At 40.5% G+C, this 27,218-nt stretch overlaps 1 protein-coding gene across 2 annotated transcripts in view; it reads right to left on the bottom strand.

Moving 5' to 3' along the window:
* Positions 1–27,218, bottom strand: part of PTPN5 (protein tyrosine phosphatase non-receptor type 5) — a 64,604-nt gene continuing 37,386 nt past the window's right edge. For both annotated transcript variants that reach the window (XM_063118757.1, XM_063118756.1), the window contains 8 exons: positions 26,404–26,593; positions 24,877–24,961; positions 21,036–21,115; positions 20,357–20,494; positions 16,623–16,733; positions 11,857–12,017; positions 7,244–7,357; positions 1–605 (listed from right to left, as the gene is read on the bottom strand). In XM_063118757.1, the coding sequence (XP_062974827.1) occupies positions 509–605; positions 7,244–7,357; positions 11,857–12,017; positions 16,623–16,733; positions 20,357–20,494; positions 21,036–21,115; positions 24,877–24,961; positions 26,404–26,593 (976 nt within the window). In that variant the 3' untranslated portion in view covers positions 1–508. The remainder of the gene's footprint in view (positions 606–7,243; positions 7,358–11,856; positions 12,018–16,622; positions 16,734–20,356; positions 20,495–21,035; positions 21,116–24,876; positions 24,962–26,403; positions 26,594–27,218) is intronic.

Below are 27,218 nucleotides of genomic sequence, written 5' to 3'. Positions count from 1 at the left end.
TCCACTTGAATCCTTTAATGCAGAGGCTCAGAAGGTCTTATGATATACACAGTATTCGGTAGTTTAAAATGTAAAAACAATTGGTCAGAAAAAAAGGCAAAGAAGTTACTTTTCAAGCTTAGTAAACATACACGACAGACTTCAGCAAGACAGTTATCAAAGAATTTCACACTGTATTTGGATCTAGTAGCAATTTTTTTAAAATAGCAAATCTGACAAGAACATTTTAAAATTTTCGTAACAAATGAAGCTACCAATTGTATTTACAGTATAAATAGGCCTTTGTTTTTGTGTGTGAAGAAGACAATGTCCTGTCGCACATTAAAGGAAAGCAGTATCTTAGCTCTTAAATGCAAAATAAAGCAATATGAAAGTAAAACTTTATATATTTATATATGTATAAATAAATATCTTCTACTCTGAAATTCCCATGTGTATCTTCTCGGCTCTGGAATACATACGATTCTGGTCAGAGTTCTGTTTTGTCATAACAAATTATTCTGAATCCTCATTCTTCCACTGCTGCTCTAGAAAACTGCTTTTCATACAAACTCATGACATGGTGAACAAACTGGTACTGTTCAGAAGTCTGGATCATTCCTCCCCTGGAAAGAGAAGGGGGGGGAAAAGAGTTTTGGAAGCTGATATCTGTTGTATATCTCTATACTACTAACAGAAATCACACAGTGCTAATGGAAGCAGGACCAATTACAAAGGAAATTATCCAAAGCCCAATTGTTTTCATGCTAGTCTTTGTATTGGCAAAGGCACTTTGGATTGAGTTCTCAGAGTCACATCGAAGTTCCTCCTAGGAAACAATAGGCCCCGGGGTCTGTGCTAGATGGTTCTCATTAAAGCATTCAAATAGGAAAGTAATTTCATTGTGTCTGTTTGGCAAAATCAGATTGCTAATGGATTGTGAAGAGGCTAAAATAATCAGAAAAATTATTTTAGGATGTAGAGTTCATTTGGAAAGTTCAGTTTAACAACTGAAAATAGATGTAAGCAAAAAAGGATGAATAGAAAATCAGAATCCACAAATCCATGTAGGGCTGACCTACTCATTCAGGGGGAAAAAGGGGGAAAGCAACATTAGGACTGAACCATTTGTGTCTGTAGAGTAATTATCTGTGGGGTTTTCCCCCTTTAAACTCCCTGTACTTAGAAGACTAGCACTGTTCTAGCTAAAGTGTTCATCCTGGTCTACTTAGTTTTCTATGTATAGGGAGTTTCTTTTGTGTGAGGGAAAATTCAAACACAGGATTTCCCACCTGCCATCTATGGTGGTGCAGTCTCAGCAGAAGTTCTCCATGTGTGGATCAGATCCTAGAGTTCTTTCAGCAGTCAGCCTCCCAAGTTTTTGGAGGTCTACAGAATTCTCCTGGTAGCAAACGCATACCTTCTCCGTCACTAGCACTCTACTCTTATTCCAGCAGGCCAGCACTGCCGAGTCCATATTTCATGTTGGTCTCAGAAGAGATTGGTATGGGCTGAAATAATCCTCCCCTAATTTTGAACTAAGTGGGCAGGAAGAAATGAAACAGCATTTCCAATTCTTGCATTGAGCTCCATCAGGAAGTGCCCTTGACATTCTTTTGACACCAATATGGTTTATAAATCAAAATAATTACCGCATTTCTTTGATTCTAAGACACCATCGATTCTAAGGCGCACCCCATTTTAGAGATGTTTATATTGGGGAAAAAGTGCGTCTTAGAATCGAAGAAATACGGTAGAAGTTACAAGCATTTACAAAAATGGGTTTATATTAGCTGATGCCTGCATAAGCTTTGCAAAAGGAATCCAGAAATAGATTGCAACCTTATTTGTGATGAAGGCAGACAAAACCCCAAATGGAATCAGCAGCACTTCCCTAATGGCTGGTGAAATCCTAGAATATGTTTTCTGGCTAATCTTCCTAGCAGTCTGCCTCTTGAAGAAGATAATTCAAATCTCAACAAAGACCACCATGCTTCCTTCGGATTGCTTGCTCTCGTGATGCTCATGAGGCATCCCTGGCAGAGTAGTGTCAGCAGGTCTATGTGTAGAATGCACATGGGTGTCTGGCCCAGAATTTTGCATCTTAAAACCTGCATCCTTCTGAACTCTGGTTTCCAAGGTCTGTGGTGAAATATGAACCACTCTCCACATACATGTTTGCCTGATACCAATTCTGTTATCTTTTGTGTATCATGGAAAGTTGACCTGTTTGTTTGGGCTTGCCTACTGAGGCCGTTTTACAGTGAAAGGTATGGTAGAAATGATGTAAATAAAGCATATGTGTGAATAACATTATCATAATTTTGGTGGGAAAATGTGGGTTACTTTAGTGCAGGGCCTAATTTACACCAAGCAGAATATTGCACTATGAAAGTGGTATATAAAAGGCAGGAGCCACACCAAGCAGGATATAGCAGGATATGGTATGTGTCAATTGCACTTCAATGCCGCTATAAAGCAGTAGTGTGGCTCCTGCCTTTTACATACCACTTTCATACTGCTTTCATAGTGGAATATCCTGCTTCATGTAGATTAGGCCCAGGATTTGGAGCTCTTTTTAAATGTACAGACTACACACTATCCTAAGCCTATATCCTGTGGTAACAGAGAAGGACACATTTTGCTATGACTGAAGATTCTGGAGTACAAAATATATTCTTTCAAAGTGTAGAAGATTAAAAAAAATGTCAAGAAACTTATAGCCCTAGAACCAGCTTTTGGAAGTGGGCCATAGAAAATGAAAAAGACATGACATTTCTGATAAATCTCACTTCTTTTGGAATTGCTTCTGTTCAAGGCATCATTGTCATGTAGTCTTTTTTCCCTCCACTGAACCTAGCCCTGGGAGTGCATCTCTGCCAGGTCATGTCCCAAAAAGGCACATTAGTCATCATCTCTGCTAATTACAGCCCATGCAAACCCATTAGCAGGCAAAGGATTGCACCTTGAAGTTAAGAAACAGAAGAAACAGGGTGACCCTCTAGTTCAAACCATAGGAAAGGGAGTTTCATTTTCTCATCCTGATTGGGATGCTGCTGCTTCCTCTCCTTCCCCACAGTTATAAGGGCACCTCTTTGTGTGGTATTTCACAATTAGAGGGTGAAAAAACACACTCCACATATTCTGAATAGTATATACATTTTGGCAGCTTTGAATGAAAATACTGGGCACTGGGCCAAAAGGCCTTGAGAAGAAGGTCCTGAACTGCTTTTCATTCTCAGTCATGGATATGTAAAAAAAGATTACTGGCAGACAGTTGAACGAGGGTCTGTTAACACCACCCTTCCTTTATTACACAAGCAATCTTTGACAAATGGAGCCAGCTACTGTTCAGTCTAAAGCTTGGATTCCCTTTGCTATGAGGTCGGAAGAATCCGTCCCCCACACTTGAGCTCTGGAAAATTTGGGGAATATTCTGAGATTTTGCAGCTAAAAGGATTTCTTCCTCAAAAGGTTTGAAAGACACTTACTTCCTCTGCAGAGGCCAGTGTGATGTAGTGGTCAGTGTGTTGGACTAGGGCCCATTCATCATGAAGCTCACCAGATGATCATGGGCCAGTCACCCACTCTCAGCCTAACCTACCCACAGGGCTGTTATGAGATTAAAATGCAAGGCAGGGATGGCAGAACCATGAACTACTGCAGAAGGGCTTCAAACATGCTGACTCCCTATGGATTTAATTGGCATTACTCTGATACTTTGGCTCCATTTTGGTTCCTGAAGGCACAGTCTGAAGATCTGCCAGGCATCTTGTTAAGGCTCTGGAATCACCATAGAGGCACAGGAGCCATCGAATATTATGTATTTCCTGCTTGATTGATTAAAGAAGGTTGTTCTTTGTGACTGGGGAAAACATGCAGATGCCTGCCTGATTGCCATGCCATCAAAAGCCCTGGTGGGAAAATGATTCAATCCTGAAGCCTCCCCACCTCCCAGACACGTCAGCAAGGCCAAGCACTACCCAAGTATCCTCGATGGCACTTTTTGTTTTGAATATTGAACTATTCTACCCTGTATAGCTAGCTAGGTGTAAATTAAATTTGTTTTAACCCATCCTGGGTCCAGCTTCTGAGCCATTAAGCTCTTTGTTCCCTTTGTTTTGAACCCTATGATTCCCTTGGCCTTTGGGCAGCCCTTGTTCGTTCTTTCTGCTTGGGCATCCCTCACCTTGGTGTGTCCCAGCTCTGAGAATATCCCTGGGCCCAAATGGCTTTAATCTTCCATGCTGCTTTCCTACCATGATCTCTGTCCTACTCTGGTAGCTATCCCACATTTTCATGATCAGAATTTCCCCTTGCATTTCCTGATTGGACCACCTTATTACTGTGTTTTCCTAGAGCAATCTATTTACCTTGTACATGAGAGAGCAATCTTTACCAACCCTGGTAAAGTGCCCACTAAGTCGCAAAGCTAGGTGCCATACTTTGGCGTGTGAGGTCAAACAGGCAGTTTGTAACCTCGGTGTGAATTAACAGGCATTAAAAAGTTTTGAGCTGAATGCGCAATATCTGAATCCTATTGAAAACTCTAAGGCAGAAGTCCCATTGGCAAGGCTTATATGTTTAAATCTATTTTTAACAAAAAAATTAACATTTGGAGATTGTGGAATCCCTATGCTGATTGCTGATTGTGAAACAGCAGACTAAGAATTAAGGCTGTGCTTGTTCTTTGGGAGTAAGACTCATTAAAATTCATAGGACTTCCTTCTGTATAACCCTAAATAGGTCATTCTATGTCTACAACATCAACTGTGCCACAATATCCCTCTAGTATTTGGTGCCTCTTTCACACAGCACCTTTCTTCCCTATTTATTGCCAGAGCATTAAACTAATTGTGGGGGAAGCTGATGCCTGGAAAAGCACAAAGGTAGTTTATTCGGAGATGACAGAGCAACTTCCCCATTGGCTGTACAGTACACTATTCTTTTGCTATTGTGATGCTTTCAGTGAAGGCTGGTGGTTCTGATGTCACTGGGGTGGTGAATCTGTGCCTCCGCTGGATGCTTTCCTATTCACATATAGCAATGTATGCATAGATGAGAGTCCTTCCACACAGCCACTGTTTCTTTTCACAAGAAAGAATCTCTTCCCCTCAGCACCTCAAGAGGGTGACAAACATTTCTTATTTTTCCCATCACTGAGCACAATAATTGTTCCTCCAAAATAAGGTTCAGCATGGTTCTTCCCTGAGTTTTATTCATCAGCATCATAATGTACAACAAGAAGATGTGTTTTTGTTGATATTTATAGCCAATAAATGATTAATCTGGTGTTGATTTTAAGACTTTTTATACTACAGTTCAAATTTTATTTGGTAAGATGGAATTACCCTAAAATGTCTCCTCATCTTATATTTCTGCATACATGCCAGCATACAAACCTTCCTGCATATACCTGCAACAGTCCTAGAATCTACAATATTGCTAGGTGTTGAACACCAGAGCTTGCAAATTTATTTATAAGGAACATTTATGCCCCACCTTTCTGCTTTTTTTTTAAAACACACAAGGCACTGTACAACGTCAAAAAACAATGAATCGTCAACATGCAAAACAAAACAAAACAACAAAGCAATTAAAAGAGACAGAGGAAAAAAAGAATTAAAATCCAACAAGAGCAACAAAACTTTCTGGATTTGTGTGTGTCTACACATCTGTAATTTGTAGTATAAAAGACCCTCAGCTCTACTTGATTGCACAACCCCAAATTTCCTCTTGAGAGCCTATAGGACAGCCTTTCCTAAACTGGTACCTTCCAGATATTTTGGACTACAACTCCCAGCATTCATGACTGTTGCCTGGCTGGGACTGATGGGAATTGAAGTTCAAAACTTCTAGAGAGCATCAAGTTGGGGAAGATGCAATAGGACTTTAAGCTACACAATCCCATAATGTCTGTTTAGAAAACAGTCCCACTATGTTCAAGGAGGTTTACTCCCTAGTAAGTGTGTTTAGGATTGCAGCTTTCATGAGACTCCACAGAGGTGCCATTGCATAGGATGAACTGCACAGAGCTAAAACCAATCCATGATCACCCTGCTGGATATATACTATCCTGTGGCTTGAAAGGAGACTCATTGGAAGATCCAAACCTCTTGGGACTAGCACTAGCCCTGGAAACTGGATCTCTTGTGCCAGACTCCCCTGTCCTTACAGACCATCAAAGATGATCCTTCTGAGCTTCTTGATTCCTTGGGAAGGAGTCAAATCACATCAGGTTTCATTTCACATAATTTCTAGCTTTGCTGGTACACAAAAAGGGCTACATATGGCCACTAGATGGCATTCTGGCTACAGCAACTACTCAATGAAAGTTCTTTCCCTCAGTTTAGGGAGATGAATGCCCTTGCAAGATTTGTCTGCATTGTCTGTAAAAATGTCTTTTCAGAGTTATAAGCATCTCCCTGCATGTTTAGTTAAGTGCATTCAAAGTCTCAGGTGTCATTCTACTTACCTAGTATCATCCTGCGCATGTGCCAGAATAGTTGCATGAAGAGTGCAATCCTATGCATAGAAAAAAAGTCCTTCAACTCCCAGCATGCTCCAACCAGCAAAGCTGTCTGGGGGAATGTTGGGAGTTGTTGGATATTTTTTTTATCTAAACATGCATAGGATTATGCTCTAATAGTCTGTCCCTGCACATGTTTACTCTGAAGTTTCACTAATTTCAGCAAGACAATTGAAATGTTAAGCTGTTACCCAGAAAATCAGTATTTTTGAAATTCTGAATATATTTGTCATTTCTGAGTTAAAATTAAAGTAATTCATTCTGGTCTTAACTAATTAAATCCCCATGTTCTTCAAAGCCTGTGGCTTTGTTTTTAACTTGTTTTTTTGGTTCCTATATATGTTCTTCAGAAATATCCAAATTTCTTATTGTGAATGTACCTTTTTTTAAAAAAAAATATATTCTGTTTTAACTAACTAACAACAACAATGGAATAAAAACATGACAGGGAATTTTTAAAAGGGGGGATGTAATCAAATGGAATAAAATCAGTGGTCCCAAGAAAAGAGTTTCAAAAAGCAAGAGTGAACAAGTCTTAACAGTGAGGTAAAAATCAGAAAGCCTTGCTATTGTACACCTAGTAGCCACTTCCTAGCCCTTGCTAGGTAAATGATGGTTACAGTAGAAGCCCACATGTTTCTTATAGAGCCAAAACCTGTTCATATGCTAAAAAAGAAAACCTTACCAACCTCTGAGTCACTAAGAGTTTCTCTTTAAAATAAAAAGTTCTTTTACCTGTCTAGCCGTAGCTGACAAGTTGTTCTGAGTATGTCAACGACACCCTCGTTCTTCCACTGTTTGCAGCAAATGCTGGTGGCAATAAAGCAGCCAGTCCTCCCAATCCCTGCACTGGCCAGAGAGAGTAACAGAAAGTGAGGGAGAAATCTCCAGAAACAGTTCTTTAGCAAATCAAATAAACCCTTGCCAAATGCGTAAAGCTAACCGAACAACAAAACAACTTCACTTCCTTGAAAGCTGAAATTCGCAGGACTATATATCAATATACCAGAATTATGCAAAGCAGGATTAGCCCTCTGGCTCAGGATTATGTTTCCAATGCGATTTTTAGGAATAAACTAATAAAAAGGAAAGGAAAGGAAAGGAACCTCTCATGCAAGCACTTGAGTCATTACTGACTCCTAGAGGGAGGCCTGCTTTCGCTGACATTTTATTGGCAGACTTTGTAGCGGGGTGGTTTGCCATTGCCTTCCCCAGTCATGGTTACCTTTCCCCTAGCTAGCTGGGTACTCATTTTACCGACCTCAAAAGGATGGAAGGCTGAGTCGACCTGAGCCGGCTGCCTGAGAACCAGCTTCCGCTGGGATCGAACTCAGGCCTTGGGGAGAGTTTCAGCTGCAGTAACTGCCGCTTACCACTCTGCGCCACACGAGGCTCCTAAACTAATAATAACCAAGTAATAAACAATGGGATGTTTTGTTTATGTAGTTAGATACTTAAAGGAATACTCCTGATATAGCCCATCTCCTGTGCTCCCTTGTGTTCAGATCTGCTGCTGCTGCTAGTGCTGGCAGTTACTCCTAGTTTATGGAATTCCCTCCCATCTAAATCTGGTTGCCCCACACACTGGTGACTTTTCAGAGTAACCTCACAACATTTCTATTTTACTAGGTCTTTGGTACTCCTGAAAAAGGATGTGTTGGTTGTTTCTGCTGTAATTTTTATTATTATTACTAATTTTGGGGGTTAAAAATAACTGTATAATTTAAAGTATTGTTATGAGACACCCTGGGCTCTGATTAAGAGGAAGGGTGGAATATAAGAACAATTGATCAATCAATATTGACGTATGTCAAAGAAGGTAAAATAAATAAATCCTGATCAATTAAAATGTGAATTGGTGCAATGGATGGTGTGTTGGGCTTGGCAGGAGGAATGTGAATTTTAAATCCTATATGCTAAATGAAGCTTAGCTGATTCATTATTGTGGGTTCCTGATCAACAGCTGTGTGAAGAGAGTGAAGAGAGTGCTGGAGTAGATGGACCCTTGGTCTAATCCAGCATGGCTCCTCTTATGTTATTATTAATATTTGGCTTGGTGGGTAACAGGTTCACAAACTATCATGGACATGAACTGGACAGACTTTCTAGATTCTGGCTTTTATTTTATTTATTACTTTTATATCCAACCTTCCTCTAAAGGTGCTGAAGGTGGAGCGCATTGTCCTCTCCTCACAAATGTTATGCTCACAACTGCCTGTGAGAGGGGTTAGGCCGATTACATTGTAAGCTTCATAGCTGAGTAAGGATTAGATTTTGGGTCTTCCAAGTCCTAGTATTGCACTCTAAACCATTATACCACACTGGCTCTCTTGTAAAAGGACAGCTGTATTTAGCTGAGTAGGAGAAAAATATATTCTTAGATATTTTTTAAAATTTGTCCCTCAGCCATTGAAAGATGTGTGGGTGTGCACGTACATTCATTTTAGAATAAATAGGAGACTGGATAAAGGTGATACTTCACAGTGGCTTTGCTCCTCATTAGTATAGTCTGTGCATCCCAGAAACCAGGTTTGTGAACACTCGGGTATGTGGAAAGGCAGTTTAATAAGCTGTTGTTTTCCTGTCCTGAATATGCAGTTCTCATTTATGTGAGAAAAGGAAAAAGATAGAGATAAAATGTTCTAACCAATAGCTCAATATTTTTCAATGAAAGATTAGTGCTGAGATTGGAGGAAAATGTTACAGAGTACAATGCCAGACAGATGTTAGGTGAGCCATCTGGCTTCTGTCAGGCCTGATATGTCAACATGTCACTTTAAATAACAGAAGCAGCGAATAACAATTATTCCTTGGTCCTAGAGCTATCCCCATTTTGCAGGTCTCCGGCAGTGCTGGTAGCTGTTCAGATGAGTTTCCATTCATCTTCACTTAAATACTTTTGGCTAGCAGCTATGCCCTCAGGAAAAATAAATGCTATTTGTGCCAAGTCATTTCACCCGAATCTATGGATGTATACAGGATACCTGACTTGCTTTTATTTTCAAAACTTCCTCTGCCCACAACGCTACAAATAATTCTTCATATTATTCTTCAGTTATTGACCAGAGTTGGTTGTGTATTGTGTTTATGGGTGGCAACAAGTAATGAATTCCAGGTATTATCTTAATGAAAACTGAAAAGCAAAACTGACAAACCTCTTGCAAGTTGTACATGTTGTATAATGGAGTAGTTATTTTATGGACAATTGCTATGTGTATTTCCTAGCAAATATTTCCTCATCTCTGAATGGCTCAAAAGGGGCACTGGGAGAGAAAAAGAGGAGAATCATCCAAGCTGATATTTAGAAGTTTGGATAAAATAGGATTCTGTTAATTTGAATTGACACAGTATCTGCACAGAAGAAATAGTGAATTCAGATAACAAGATGATTTAGAAAATTGGTTGTGTTATACCAGACAAATGCATTTTAGAAAAATTCCTTAAGACATCTGGCAGTGTGCATTGAGAGAGCACACTGCATTCTCATTTGTCATCTTATGCTTTTGGAAAACAGCACCAGAAAGACTCCCACAGCATTTCCCCCTCTCTCCCATCACCCCTAGGTTGCTTGTACAAGGGTCACTTATATCAAATTTCAAAATGTCTCCTTCTTGTGCAATGACATTACATGAATGTTCATTATTCATGATGAATTGTGAACTCTTTTTGCGGTCTTACCAAAAATGATATTAACTTTAAAATGGAAGTGTTCTTTGCTGCCTACCAAAGTCCAGTGGTATGAGGAAAACAAATCTGGAACCTGTTTGTTTTGGTCATGTATCAAATTAAGTAGTCAGTCCTGCTAAAAAATTTTTGGCAAAATGGGCTCCCATTTATAGAATATGTAGATGTTTGTGACCCCCATACTACACAGGTATTGTGCTGTTTATACCCACTGGTTATAAGCATCTGAACTGATTTTGTATGAAAACAACCCAACACATCTTTGGTTTCGATTTATAATATATTATTGCAGTATTCTTTTACCTAATTGCTGTTCATTTTCCTGCATGTTTGACTGCTTTTATATTAATAGATACTAAAATGAAGATTTTTTTAAAAATAATACCATAACTACTATTTTCTAGTGTTCACAAGCCATATACCCATAAAATCCTGGGTTCAAAGCTTTGGTCTGATAAAGATGCTCAGTTTGTGGACCTTTGAGATTATGATTTATGGGGCTTTCTTTTATATATATATGAATGGGGGAAGAGCCATTTCAATCAGATCCCTTAATATTACTAGCTACTTTCCTAGGGACTATGACCTAGTTCACTTTTCCCCAACCTCTACCCTCCAGATGTGTGGGATTGCACCTCCCATCACTCCCAGCAAGCCTGGCCAATGCAGGTTGGGGCAGGCTGACCTAGTTCATGTGCTTATTGGGCAACAATCCAATGTTCATAGTGGAGGAGTGGATGCCACCACTATGGGATCTGTTTTCATGGGGAGCGATATACAAAGGGCATAAATAAAATAAATAACTCCAGTCCACTATGCACCTCATGTAAGATGGGGACTCCACACAGAATGTGAGAATGTGTGTGAAAGACCAATCTGCATAGTTTTAACCTAAAAGGGGAAGCTGAGTTGTGAGAATTGGTCTTATAGATGTGGAAACTTCATATATTATCAACATCACATTAGGATGAGGGTTGGAGAACGGCCACTGCTTCACCTCAGGAATTGGGTTACTGCCTCCCAGTAAAAATATGAAATGGGCATAAGACTAAAACTGTTTCCCATGTAAACTGCCCAGAGAGCTTCGGCTATGGGGTGGTACATAAATGCAATCAATCAATCTATCAATCAATGTTGCAGATGTTATTAAGAAGTTTGTGCTGGGTCCTGTTCCATCTACATAGTGGATGGGGGTGGGGAGAATAAAAAGAGAATCATGTTCCATTTTCAGCTCAATCCAAGATCCAAATGTTGGTACGGGGTTGTTGCATCATGATTCCCCATGAAATTCCAATGGGGCACTGAAGTGTCAGACTAGAAGCAGCAGATGCTCTCTCACTAGCTTAGCAAGGGTAGATTGATAGAAGAACAGTTATAAGCATGACACAACAGGCAAACTGAGGGTGGATCTTATGCAAAAATTGTGCACTCCACATCAGCATTCAATGGAATGTTAGAGGAAATGGCAACTACCTAAACTTCCCCTTTCCCTTTCTCTCTTTTCGTGGTGGTTTAGAGTGCCATCCAATGCATGTTTAGACAGAATCCCCCCCCCCCCCCGCAACTCTCAGCATTCTCCAGCTAGCCATGCTGGCCGGGGAATGCTGGGAGTGTACGACTTTTTTCTGTCTAAACACGCATAGGATTGCGAATAATTAATCTACCTGCAGTGAACTATGATTGGAGCATTCTTTTCTTCGGCATACTGCATGCCCTCTTCTACATCTTGAACCAGTTGCAATAAGGCTGGTGCTTGATCGGGGGTCTTCTGGTCTGGCCACGATGTATACCAGTAGTGCTTCAGATTTCTGATTTCTTCACCCTTCTGTGAGACATTTAGGAAGAGAATTAGGGGCAATGGAGAGCAATCCCATCAATCCATCTCCAGTATTTAGAACAACCATCCCAAACTTGGTACCCTCCAGATATGTTTAGCTACAATTGGCCATGCTGGCAGGAGAGGATGGTAGGTGTAGTCAAACAGGTATTGAGGGCACCAGGGTGGGGAAGTCTGATTTAAAATGCCTCTTGTGAGTGGGGTCCTGGAAGGCATTCCTGGCTTGCCACCATAATCTTATTTGGGCAGTCAGCAAAAATATTTTCCAAATGTGAGACTTCCTGATGTCTCAGATCTTTATAATCTTACCTTGGGTTTTGCAGCATGGTTTACTAACCTGAGTCAACTGGAAGTTGCATCCAGAGCACCTCCAACATGACAACCCTTCGCCTCTCCTGTTGCATTCCATAGTTTGGATCATTATCAATTGCAGCTTTCTACTTAACTGAGGCCATTTCAACACCAGCCCCAAAATCTGGGCTGGTCATGGCCAAGTCCCCGTGTGTCCAAATGACACACAGGGATACCTGAAGGCAAGGGGGGACAAGTACGGGTTTTCCCAGGGATAAATAATCCCTGAGAAAACCCGATTCTTCACATGGTCTCAGGATCATCCTGAGACCAAGGAACATGTGGGCACCCATCCTGGCTTCTTCCCTCCTCCCCGTGAGTAGCGGGGGTCAGTAGAGAGAAGGAGCCAGGCTGGGAGGAATCGGGGGTGGGGAAGGAGAGGGGTAAGGACTTTTCCCCCCCTTTCTTACCTTTTTTTTCACTGGAGAGCAAGTGCACTCCAGCTCTTCTTTAAGGAAAAAGAATAGTGGCCATGACAGGCGCAATGCCCGGGATGTCATGCAGCTGTTTAGACGCAGGGTGATGATCCCGGAAGCAGGTAAGTCTGGGATCGTCTCCCCTGCGTCCCTCTACACCCTTATGGTGTAGAAAGGGCCCGAGTCAACAGCTAGGATTATTTAGTTGTGGAAGATTATGCCTAGACGCAGAACATTGGACAAGAGCAACTTTAGAGCCCCTCTGGGCCTAAAATTCTGTGATTATTGTATACTGTTGTTATCTAGTATACTAATAGTTCTTTTAAACCAAAGCCAAGTTGGCCAAAGTACTGATAGAGTGATGGCTCTGTTCCTATAGGTACACACAGCTGCAACAGGACACTCGTGACAGCCATAGCAGCACCATGATGGGCAAATTTCACATCACTATGCAGACACTGAGATGATAAAAGTTTACTACAAATGAATAGGTGCACTGGGTCTGTGCAAATGTTTTAGAGTAGGGGTGGGCAACTTGGGAGGGGGCCGCTTGCCAACCCATGAGTCTCCCCATGGGCTGCACTCCTGCCGCTGTGCTGCATAGTGGTGGCAAAAAAAGTGTCCGTTTGCCAACATAATTCAGCAACAAAGTGCTACAGAGCCTTAGAAAGGCCAAGTTTAATTTGTTTTCAGCTGTGGCATGGTGGTGGGCAGGGATAGCAGGGGCCACACAAGAAGACAGGATGGCTGCATGTGGCCAAGTGTTGCCCACCTGTTTTAAAATGTCACACTGAACCTCCTTACCTAGTTCTTTAACACATAATTATTACACTGAATGGTGGCACTACATGGTATCTGGCAGTGGTGGCTATTCCTCATCCTGTAAGGTAAGGTCCAATGTAATTCAAAGTGCAAAGTTCTAAAGCCCTAAAACGACTTGGGTGCTCCTTATCCCAGAGCACTTCTTCTGTATGAGCCTCTCCAGCAATTAAGATTGTCTGATAAGGCCCCTACTCCAGAGTCCATCTTATGAGGCGGCTAGTTTGGCCTCTCAGTTCCAGCATCAATACTATGGAACTCCTTTCTCCAAGAGAGATTTATACCATTTATGCTGGCTTTTCTTCAGAGAGGTAAAAACTTATTTGTTTTGGTTGGCGTTTGGAACCTGAAGCTGACTCCTACATCTCATGACTATTTTACCATACCGTCGTCGTCTTCTTCTTCTTCTTCTTCTTCTTCTTCTTCTTCTTCTTCTTCTTCTTCTTGTCCAGTTTTAATGAACAGCAGTATATAAATACGTGAAGAAAATGGCTGACACAGCAGCACTGACTCTGCAACTGTCAAGAGGGTCTCCTGGACTGGTTTACAAATCCACTACTCACGATACTACATTATTACGGCAGCCATTTAAAACATTTTAACAGTCATACCCTCATGCTGTTATTCAGCTACCTGAAGAGCTGTGTTCAAAATATAACTATATTCTTAATAATATTGCCCATAGTCAGACAGAAATTGTATTTATATCCTGATAGACAGATAGCTATTTCTAATTGGATATACCACATGTCACCCTCTGTGAAAGCATAAGGCATAAGGCTTACTTTTTCTTTTTTTAATCCTCCTGAATCAACAAATCTGCTGCTCAATTTGCAGACATGCTCATTAATTGTGCACACTTTGCTTTACGGTTGCCTAATCTGGTGCGTGATGGAGCTATAGGTCACTGGGATGTTTGCTTCAACTTTTTGGTTACTGATTGGGGAAGTTAACACTGGGCTGAACATTTACTTTCAAATGAAGAATCTATGGAAGGATCTGAGAAAAGGAATACATTTATTTAGAAAATAAACTGTCTTTTAGTTTAAAATTTAAATCATTAAGAACTATTTGAGCTTTTGGTTTCTATGAGTTATCTACGTGGGCACTGATTTAAGGAACATATATCTCTAAACATTTTGACCAAACTAGGAAAGGTTGAATTATTAAATAAACAAAACCTAGGGAGAAACTGAAGAATCCATATTGAATACCCCACCAAACCTATAAATCAGGCTTCTCTAACCTTGTGCCTTTTAGGTATTTGGGACTACAACTCCCAGAATTCCTGTGCATCAGCCATACTGCCAGGGGCTAATGGGAGCTGAAGTCCAAAACAACTGGACGGCATCATATTGGGGAAGGCTGTGGCAGAAGGTGTGTAAGAAGTGGGGAAGATTTACTGATTTACGAAGTGTATATGCAGGATTCCACAGACATAATTCATTCTCTCCTTAAGATGATCTTTGGTAGACAAGTAAGAAAGGGTCTCAATTTCATCTGACTCCCCTCTGTGTCACTGGGCAAGGGATCTAGCACCATCATGCAAAAGATGATGCTAAATTCAAAAGATGATGCTAAACTTTCCTGGCACAATAGGACAGAACATGCCCAGCCCTGGCCCAACACCACTGCAAGCAATTAAGGATGGTAGCACCTGACTCTGTACACCTTGTTGCCAGTGCAGCAAAGCACAGCATGAGATAGTAGTCAGAGAACACATGCATTGATTAAAAATGGTTTTTATTACCACTTTTAACTTTCCCAATAAATAATATTGCACTCAATATCTTTTAGAAATTCTTTAAAAGAAGCTTAAATATGTACTGATAAAAAACTCAACAGACATAGGGATACAGCGGAAGGAAACAAAATTTAATGGGTGCTATGAAGTTTGACACCATAATAGGCTTTTTGAACTAAGATTATGAATCAGACTTAAATCCTTATTGAAGTCTTTGAAATGGAAAAATAAATAAATAAATCTCATTTTAGAGGCTTTTTAAAAACTTCCTAAGCCTTCATCTCACAGTATTATGATAAATCACTCTTGATTTTTGTTGCTGAGAAACATCTCTCTCTCTCTCTCTCTCTCTCTCACACACACACACACATATTTTGCAAGTAGTGAATCACATTAAGCTTCTAATATGGCTAAGTGCAGAAATGTTCTACTTCTGCACAAGAGAAGGGAGAGCCTTGGCACTAGCAACTGCTTTCTGTGGCTTTCATACTCAAACTACTATAGAGCAACAGTTTTAGGCAAAGGCACACATTTTGTAACTACTCGCCTCTCTTTTTGGATGCTTAAAGAAGTGATGTTGTCGAAGTGGATCAGCACGCAGAAAAAAACCCTTAGTGAACACTTTTGCAGAAAAAAAGAACTTCAGTCTGGACCTCTGTGCTGTTAGTTGCCCCCTGAATTACAACAACAATTACATCTTCTGTAGGTTGGCTTCTGTGCCACAGCAGCAATTGGCTAAATGGGCTCAGCAAGATCACCCATTTGCTACAGAAGGTAACCAAACAGAACCTAATGTAACACACAGCTGACCTGCCATGACTAGCCTGAAAGAACATGGGAATAAGTAGAAATGTGGATGGCATGGTACAAACAACGTTGTTACCCTCAAGCTGATGCATTTAGGATGACTTTTAATGGCTGACCAAGGAAGATAAGAAATGTTTACTGAGCAAGCAGGTTGTAAATAAATGACCAGTAGGCACTTTTGTGGAATGACTCACAGGGTCTTCCACTGGATGAGCACAACCATTTTACAAGTGACTGGAAACACTTTGGTTTGCATGGAGTCCATCAAAAAAGCCTGGCTGCTTACATTACCATGCTGCTTACCCAATTGGAAACCAGGCAGAGACATCATCAATGCCGTAACGAAAAGTAATATCTCAGTTGTGTTGCATAGGCTGGATGCAAATGGGCAACCTGACAGCCCGTGAGCAAGCCTGGATTTTTCATGCTGTTCCGCATTCATCTGAGTGACCTTACCTTCAGCGTAATAAGTCTTAACCGATAATCATCTGCTTGGATGACTCTGTTAACTGTGATTTCAATGCCTTCATAGGTAACTTGTTCTTCTGGCCAATATTCTGTGCATTTCTGAGTAAAATATAAACCATAGATATAAACACAGAAATCTGGGGAAAAGTGACTTCATGGTACTAAAATTGAGTAAAGCAGGAGTGGGCCCAGTTTGGACTGAGACCACTGTGCTCTGGGAGGGGAGGGTTAAATCTTCCCCTGATAACATTTCCTTCCTGAAACTAATGGAGACTCTTTTTCTTTTTAATCCCCCCCCCCCCATGGGGCCAGGGTGAATATGGGAGGGAAATGGTGGGAGAGGACGTCTATCCTCCCAGAGCATGGTGATCTTCATCCAAAACAGGGCCATGAACACTTATGCTAGAGGAAAAATATATGATATGCCTCAGCTACGTGCTACACAATTAGCATAATGTGTAGTTTGGCTCTTAGTGAGCTGTGGGTGCAGATTGCTTCCAGAGAACAGTTAAGGTATGTACAACAACAACAATAATCCATCACAGATCCAAAGAGCTACTTCAGGTGCATCTAAAGGCTTGCACATCCCCAACAGGCTTTTTGGATTTTTGCTTTGAACAGCAGAGCCTGATGCCCTGCCGAAAACTGCTTTTGAAACTCTCTGGTTGATGGGACTCCTTTCCTTTAAGATCTGCATAAGAAGATAAATGCATCTGATGAAGCTGTCACACCTGTTTTACAGTGACAGAAGAAGCTGCATAGAGGGATTTTCCCCTTCAGTGCAACTTTCTTCAGCTTCCCTCTTGCAATCTGGACCAGGCACCAGACCCATGGTTCCACATATAGAAAGAAAAAAACCTCCCCGCCACCTTGAACAGCTTGAGTCTCCAAGAGCTGTTACACGAATCTGCCTAGAAATTCTCTCTGGTGAAAAAAATCCACACTTTATACTGGAGGGAAATGTTTTATTCTTCCACTGGAAAGCACTTCTCTGAAATTAAAAGTAGACCTATGCATATGGATAAACTGGGATTGAAATGCTGCATAATCATAGAATTCTATATATCTGTAGGATGTTAGGATCCAACAGTCATTTAGGAACTGAAGCATGATCCTTTATAACATCATTCCTGAGATAAGTACATAAATTAGAAAATATAGTTCCAAGTATCCAATTTAAGCAGATGGGATCAAGATGTGCAAGTTCTGAACCAGTGTCTTGTAAGCTGTTTGGGGCTGGATGGGGGTGAACAAACTCAGGCAAGAAAGACATATTGTTGGTTATAGGAATTAGAAGTAAATGTCAGCCTGTTCTGGAATGTAATGACAACCTATGGCTTGTTTAAAAGATGAGTTGTTGGGACAGAACAGCAATGAGCAAGTATGCAATCTCCTGTGCGCTTGTTGCTTCTGCTTTGAATTAACATTCAGGAATGTCCAATTCCTGGGTTGTTACCATGCCGTCTGAATCTGGAAATTCTGGTTTATTTAGGTGTTAAATAACTCAGAGTTAACCCATGGTTTGTTGTTGGGTTAACTCTGGGTAGCTTAACCCTTAAACAACCCAGAGTTTCTGGGTTCTGATGTCACGATAACAATACGGGAGGCAGTGTGCTTGCTTGCTCCCACAGGATATTGGTAATTCCTGGCTTAAACAAACCAGGAATTGTCAGGTCTATAGCTGTCTTTTCAGTCACCTATGTCTGTGGAGGCACTCAGTATCCCACTGGGTTGCCAAGAGACATAAGAGTAGTTCTTCTCCCCTTTGCCACCAACTTCTTCAGCCCAAGGCTGTTGTTTTGTTCATTTCAATCTGTATGTTTTATGTGGCTGGAATAGAGGGTATTAAGCCAGTCTATATGTTGCCACAGGAACTGGTATTCTTGTGGCACATTGCACACCCTCTGGCCACACTGTTTAGTAGAATGTACCACATGGACCATGGCCATCAACTCATGAGTCTCTTTAGTGGCATTTGCAAATGGGGGCAGGAAACTCCCAAAGTGATGACTCCCATATGATTGTTCAAAGGCTTCACCTTGGCCTCCAACATAAATTTGATGAACATTGGGTAAGTAAAAAAATTGGCTGGAGGAGTTAACACTTGGAAAATCCAAATTTTCTTGTTACACAGATAGTTGCTATTCCTTCAAATCAATGCCACACCACTAGTTTACGCTAGCAGGAAACTTTGTCACTATCATTTCTTGTGTTAACTTTTCACAATTCTATCCCCCACTGCCTCAACGCAGCCTGTCCAGGCTACAACAACACTCATCCATTGTAAAAAACCGTCAAATGTGTGAACTGCTATCTATAGCTCAGACTCCAAACAGCTGAAACAAAGTAAGAACACCCACACATTTCCGTGGGCTGTCTGTCAGTTCAGATTAAACCTGACAAGAGTGCTGGAATACTGAGCCACTAATCCTTGCATTATTAGAGTTAATGTATATATCAGGAACACAAAGGCTCTTTTTCTAGCATCACGGCAGAACAAAGGTTTCAATTCTGCATCGACACATTTTCAAGACATGGTGTTCATATATTAATTTGAAACCAGGGCAGGAGGTGGGGAGAGGAACATCAGAGCAGGGATTTTAGTGCGAAGGAGCTTGTAGTCTATATTTATATCTGAGTCTCACAGCACAATTTGATTTTTTGAAAAAAGAGGTATCAATGAAGAACTAGTTTAAGCATATCTTTTGTTAATACTCAAACTGATGGAATCTACTAGACTTTTGTGTATTAATGAATGACTTCTAACCAAATATGTCTTTCAGAGAAAATGCATGTGTGTGCACGCAAGTCTCTTAAGTGTGCAGCATCCTCATCTCCTTGGTAACACCTAAGTAGTGCTGCAGATACCACTTGTAATGGATAGACTGGGAGAAAAATGCTAGCTGACCACAATCCATTAAGTTCCCTTAGCAAGATAAGTATTGCTTACAGGGCTGCTTATCCAGATGATAAGTTGAACAGTTGCCCAGCTACATTTTACCCTTCGCAAGGCAATCCTTCAAGAGCCAGTGAAAAAGTTACAATGCAATATGCCCATGACCCAAGTGGCGCCAACTGTGGTGACCCTCAGTTGCTAATTGAGAAGCAAAACAGGTGTAGAGAAAATACATGGCAACAGAGCTTGCTGGCACACCACTCTATTGGGTGGAGACTGAAGGTGGCACTGGGCCATCACCCTTCACACACCTATCAAAGTTGTCTTCTGGGAAACTTAGGATGCAATCCTATGCATGTTTAGACAGAGAAAAAGTACTACAACTCTGAGCAGCTGCTAGTCATATTTCTGTCTAAAGATGCATAGGATTGTGCTCTTAGTGGCTGACCAGGATTCTAATGCAATCACATTCTGATTAGTGTTCATCTTTAGAACTGGAACACTAGCAGGACAGGAATCATACTTTCCTGATGGCATATCGTAAGTGCTGGGGAAATGCAATATCTATGGTGTAGCAGAAGCATTATCTTGATGGAAAATCACCTCAATCTCACAAGAAATGAGGAGGAATCATTTATTGGGAGGGATGTACATATTATGTTGATGTTTTGCTTGTCAAACCTTTATAATGTACTCCAAACCTTGAGTACTAAAGTCATCTACAAAGTAGACTAGCTCCCATGTTTTATTCATTTCCCATGGTTCAAGCATCTACTGTGGGCACATCAATTATAAAAAGGGTTAGAGAATGGAGACTCAGCATTACCTCATTCATCTCTTCTATATTGGTAATCATGACAATAATTGGAGAATGCTCCTGCCATACCATTCGCCAGAAATCACTGACGGTATTAACTATGGGTCCCTGAGTAGCAATGTACACCTTTTCTTCTCCTCTATAGCCCTGCCAACAAAGAAATGAGGGTACATTAGTGTTGAACTACTCATATACCTCAGCCTTCCAGTCTTTATACAGGGACTGTTAGCAAATCAGAAATAAATACTCTCTCTCTCTCGCTCTCTCTCACACACACACACACACACAGATACGCACAGGCCAAGGACAGAAGGCACAACTTCCATTTATACAAGCAGCATTGGTTGCTATGGCAATAGGAGCAATTTATGCTATGCAGGATGTATGGTTAAGCCAAGTTTGATTCTGCAGGGCTTAATCTGGCATAACACTCTTTTGGGTCTTGCTAGATTCCAAGAGCTGTGGTACAGTCAGTAAAGGTAGCAAATATTCAATATCGCAAAAGCTGCCATTCACAATCACTGCAAATGTATTTTAAGGCCCTGAGATTTAAAAATATGTGTGTACTTGTGTGTGTGTGTCAGAAGGATAGGAATGATGATCTATGGAATTCTACAACCACCCATAAATAACTGAACCCCAATGAACAACTTACACAGAAAACCCTGTAGGATTGCTTAGCTCTTACCCTGATGTAGTTGGCATTGATGTAAGAGCTCAGGGGATCATCTTGATCATCTGAGGTAAGGCACACTCTGCTGTGAGGATCTGGAAAGCACAAACCAACAGCAAAGAATGATGTGCTAGAAAGGAAACACGAGATCCTTCTCTCAACTATCTCAATTATTAAGATCAGCAAGAGATGGACTTTTGAAGACAGCCTTGCTTGCAGAGGCCTGAACACACTCTCTTTGGAGATTGATTGGTCCCCACTCCCTCTGTGTTCAAGAAGGGGTCAAAGCACATTTTTTAGCTCCCCGCCCCCACTCTCATGAAATTTTCTTTTATTTTGAAATAAAGTTAACAAAATAAAGACAACAAAAAGAACAAATATAATAAAAGAACAAGATCACTAAAGAAACAAAGCAATTCACTAGTTATAATTCTTAGTTTATAACAGATATGCTTGTGGAACATCAACAGTAAAATGGCCTAAATAGGAGCTCAATATGTAATGAAAGAATAAAAAAGAATAAATATATACAGTATATAAAAAAGTGTTTGTATTATTTTGTGTGTATTAGACAGGGAAAAATATCAATAACTGTATTTGGTTGGAATTTCATCAAAAGTTTGAAGGGCTTCAGCAGATGAAATAAATGGAAACCAGGGTGCCATAATATCTTTCTTGAAGTTAGGATTTCTGCCGCACTTGCTGAGTAAGTTATATGTAGTCATAGTCTCCCAAATTTTAGGTGGTTTTTACTGTTCAGCTACATTTTTATTTGATTATGTTTTTTTGTTTTCTGAACTTTTTGTAAACTGCCTTGGTTGGCTTCAGAAAGGTGGTATAGAAATACAACAAACAAACAAAGATGTCCATAATCATAACCCCCCCCCCCCACCCCTATGGGTAATGAATTCTGAATAAGAAACCCCATGCAAAATGACCCTAAGATTTGATCCAAAGAACAGAAGAGCCATGCTGGTAGTTAAGAACATAAGAGCAGACCTGCTGATACAGAACAAAGAACCCTCTAGTTCTAGCAACCTGCTTCCTGCAGTGACCATCAGGGAAACAGACAGGATTGAAGCCAATAGCCCTCCCAAACAACTAGCATTTAATGATATACTAGCTCAGAGGTTCAATTTAGTTATCATGGCTGGTAGTTATTGATAGACCTACCATCCATAAATTGGTCTAATCCCCTTTTAAAGCTACCTAAGCCAGTGGCCATCACCACCTCCTGCTGTGGAAAATGCTGGGGGTGGGGGCAGGAGTGATGCTCCAATAGCCATCGCAATGCCTTGATATCATGGTCTCTAGCTCCAGTTCAAAAAGGCCCTTTTGCTTTCTGTATTACTGCATCGCACAGGGGCTTTAATGCAGTGGCAGCTCCAGTCCAAGTATCAGTGAAAAGGTTCTTCATTTATCAACTATAGGGCTCTGTGTTTTGCTCCTAATGAGCCGTAGAGCCTAGATTTGACCCTCTTGAAATCAACCATTTTCATCTGGTTAGGGTGGCACTTTTGAGGCAACACACACACACACACACACACAGAGCAACCTGTTTCTTCAAAAGACAGCACCTTTAAAAAAAATTACTTGCAACAAATGTGTAAATCTGCAAACGATATTTCTGCCTAAAGAAATATAAATTAGCTGAATTAAAGACTATTATCATTTCTCTCACTAACTGCAATTAACTGTAGAGTTGCAGGCAACTGATCATTAAGTTAAGTGCCTGTTTACCTTTCAGTTCTAACTGGAGTGAACATCTGTTTTAGACAACCTTAGATGTTTTTTTTAATTCCCTCCCCCCCCCCCACCCCAAAGCAGCACATTGCTTTGCAGGAAACTTTTCAAATACTTGCTTTTCTTGAGGATGAAGTCACAAAAATGACATGACTTTGGCTAATCTTCATAAGTGAAATAGGCCAAGTCCTCAAAGCCATATACACATGACCTGTAACTACATTTCATTACCTCTTCCCATCGTGACATGCACCTTGCACTAATATATTGATATGTGCAACACATAATGGTCTGTGTGGGATTACTTTTTGTTACAAGAAATACTGGGAGTAAAGCCAGACAAGGGGAACATGCCTTGGTAACCATCCCCATTTGCTATTTATACCTCTCAGTTTCCTCTACTTGTCTTTCTAAGTATCAGACTTTAGACTGTATATTCCTTGGGGTAGAGATCTTTCTTTTCTTGCTTATGATACCTTTATAAAGTACCATGTACAGTTATGGTTGCTTAGCAAGTTCTATCTTCCTCATCTAAACATATCTCCTGAAGAAATTCAAGGACCTGCCAAGCCCTACCGACCTGATCATCTTACACTACAGAGGAATCCAGACTTGCAGAGGGGTTGTACATATTTCTATGTATGCTTTGTCCACAAGCTTTTATTTAAACCTTTATTATTTTATTAAAAAGAAGTTACAGCAGTACAACTTACAACCCTCCCTGTCCCCCAGACCCACCCTTACCTGTACTTGACTAAACAAAAAAGAAATTCAGAGATCCTCATTGTAACCTTTCTACCGTATAGACTGAGACAAGTGAACAGAAAAATAATAAAAACAAATTAATGAAATTGTGGCAGTTATGTGTGTGGGGTTTCATACCAAACACCAGTGCAGCCAGCAGTGTTCAGCCTGTCTATTATTAAAACAGGACTTGTAAGCATCATGTTTATTTAATATATTTTAGGCCATCTCACAAAAAAGATTCTTTAAAATAGTTTACAATATTTTTTTAAAAAAAGAATAACGTTAACACAAAATCAGTCTTCCCTTTTCCTCCTCCACATTCTTTGTGGAAGTTTAGTGACCAACTCACAAAGGTCCCTACTATTAATTGGTCCTGACCAGCCATTTGGAAACATCTGTCGTAAGCTACAAGCAGCCTTTTTGGCAATGAATCTGTTCGCACGAGACACTAAGCCATGGTGGTTAAGCATTTTAAGCTAAACATTATAGCTTAGTGTGTCATATGAACCCTGACTTAGTGTGCCATGTGAGGCATTCTTAACCATGGTGGTTACTTAACCATGGTTTAAACATGCTCACTAAACATTTGCTGCAAAAGGTTTAGCTGCCTAACCATGGCTTAGAGAGTTGTTTGAACAGGCCCTTTGTTAGAAACACACTGGCTTCCTACTGGTATCATCTTCCTATCCTCTCTATCGTCCCCACTACATCTTCTTGTTCATCCTCTACATCCTCTTGGAGCCAGTGTGGTGTAGTGGCAAAAGTGTTAGAGAACTGGGTTCTAGTCCCCACTCGGCCATGGAAACCCACTGGGTGGCTTTGGGCCAGTCACAGACTGTCAGCCCAACCTACCTCCCAGGGTGGTTGTGAGGATAAAACGGAGAGGAGGAGGAGTATTATGGACACCGCCTTGGGTTCCTTGGAGGAAAAAAGGTGGGACATAAATGCAATAAGTAAATAAATGTGGTCATTCCACAAAAGATAAAGCTACACACTACATAAATTATGTAATGTGCAGCTGACCCTGCTCTTTGTTCCTTACTCTAGTATAAGTGAGTGTTGCCCCAATCTGGATTGCGGCCACCATGCACTGGGAAACCTTTTCCCCTTATCCACATAGTTCCTGTAACCTCCCACACACCCCATCTGTAGTTTTTTTTGTTTTTTTTTTAAGTCCCAAAGCCTCTGTGGGCACAAATGAAAGCTCCCTCCCAACTTTTAACTCCTACTGAGGGAACTGAGAGAAATCTCAGTTTGAAAAATGAGATTTGTGAACCGCCTAGAGAGCTCCGGCTATTATTTATTATAGAAATGTAATAAATAAATAAATAAATAAATATGGCTGTAATAATGATCGGGTGCTTACTTGGGAGAATTGTTTTGTAGCGATTCTTTCTGACCAAACCTGGAATATCATATTCCTTTGGATCAACAAAATTCATTGGAATTTCCTGTTGAAAGATACATAATAGAAATGATTAATAGATTCCTAATCCCGCTGTATCTTGAATGTGAAATAGTGGTAGCAATGGAATCAGCTCAAAGACAGGATATGGCACTTCTACTATTTTTTTTTTACCTTCAAAATCTAATCAATGTATTTCTTTTGTCAGGGTAGGGTTGGGGACTGTAATGCTCTTTTTTAAAATTATGAATATTAGAATGTTACTAAAATCTAGTTCATTTAGTAACACACAACAAGAACTAATTTTTAGCTCTTAGTAGCATGCTAAGAGCTGTACTGTGACTAAAGGCTTAGGCTACAATCCTGCACACATTTATGGTGATTAAATACTAAGGGTGTGCACTGACCACAAGACTTGGATCACACCCAGATTTGGCATTTCAGAAAACAGCTCATTTCACAAACATGTAAAAATATCAGCATACATTACAACATGGATGGTCAACCTCTGGCTGACACACCTAATCTGGCCTGCACCGGTTGCTCATCCAAAACCAATGCACACTTTTATTAAATTAACACAAGACAACTATGGTTGTGTAGCATTGAAGCCAGAGTCCTCAGATATGGGAGCAGTAGGTGAGCTGCATCACAAAAAGAGATTCTCCCTGGGGAGGTAGTGTGACTTCTCATGAATAACTCCAGGTATCTTATTTTATTTATTCTAGATATTTTAGTCTGTTATGGCAGTACTCCGTAATTGCTGGACTGTAAGCCTTCCTATATACAGAATCTACTGCTGGCAATGGAGCAAGGTCTATTTTGTCTGTGTGACTTAGACACACCTCTTTAGAACAGGGGTGGACAATTTTGGGGACTCAGAGGGCACTTTTGACTCCCTCCCCCCCCCAATGGGACACATTCCTGTTGTTGGTGTGCTGCTGAATTCAGTGGTGACGACAAAAAGAATCAACAGTCTGCCACCAATTTTCAGCAGCGAACCGCTACTAAGGGGTAAAACAGACCACTTTAGCTTGTTTTTAATTTAATGTTCTCTCTTTCACACTTAAATATCAGTTTAATAGCAAATTTAGCAGCAATCACCATTTTGTTTAACCACTGCTGCTGGAAATTTCAGTTGGTGGGGGGCACATACGGCCACCCCTGCCCTAGAGGCATTTAACAGCATTTGTTGAGTTTTTAATTGACCCCACATCTATCTTTAGGCCTGGCTGAGAGTTTAAAGATGTTTTTAAATGTATATTGTCTACGTATGTTGTCTATTTTTATGCATCTATGGTTTAAAATTTTGAAAATCAATTTTTAATGTTTAATATCTTTGTAAACCACCCAGAGAGCTTTGGCTATGGGGCAGTATAGAAATGTTAATAATAATAATAATAATAATAATAATAATAATAATAACAACAACAACAACAATAACAACAACAACTCTTAGCTTGAAAACTGGAAGGTTAAAATACTCACAAAAAACTCTGTCTGGAGTACAAAAGAATCTAATGCTTTCTCATGCAGCTCCTCCTCAGTGAGAACATTTGATGCTGCCTGGAGGTATTCCCGGGCTGATTGCTCCCTTGGGGACATGATATAGCCAAATCCTTGCTCAGTACAACCTGGAGTGCACATGTCCAGCGTGAGTGAAACATTTGAACCCCTCCTGCACAAGACAGCAAGATACACAGGCATTCGTTAGAGATGATCACATTAACTGCTTACATTTCTTACTCACTTTGGCCAATCCAAGCAAACAAACTGTTGATTAGGGGCTGAGTGAAATCCAGTTTATGAAAAATGGAAAATCAAAGATACACCCTTCCCTATGATTACATTATTCTCCATATCAGCACAATGTCAATATTATTTACCTCATTATTTACCAGCCCCACAAGTAGGATCACCTGGGGTTTTCCTTTTCTAATTAACAGGCCTCTGGGCTAATCTGCTCTGGAGAACAGGGATGTACTGCTCTGGAATAGGGTGTTTGTCCCTTCCCATTCATGCCTTTTCCCAAATGTGAATGAGTCCTTCTCAGCAGGGGGGAAAGGACAGAAACAGCATCTGTATCCCTGCAGAGCTAACAGCATCTTGGGGAGGCAAGTGGGAGGGGATTAAAATCAGAGAAAGTACATGCAAAGAAAGGGTTAAACAACTCTCTCACAACACTACATTCATGATCTTCCAGTGGGGCTACCAATTATCTAAATAAAAAACTACTGAAGAGACTAATATTTAATGTCTGGTTAGGCCCTAAGAAGCGATTGAAAATAAAATCGATGCATAAC

Source organism: Elgaria multicarinata, chromosome 2 (genome assembly GCF_023053635.1).
Source record: "Elgaria multicarinata webbii isolate HBS135686 ecotype San Diego chromosome 2, rElgMul1.1.pri, whole genome shotgun sequence".
Taxonomy (NCBI): domain Eukaryota; kingdom Metazoa; phylum Chordata; class Lepidosauria; order Squamata; family Anguidae; genus Elgaria; species Elgaria multicarinata.
This window is presented reverse-complemented; position numbering and strand designations above follow the sequence as displayed.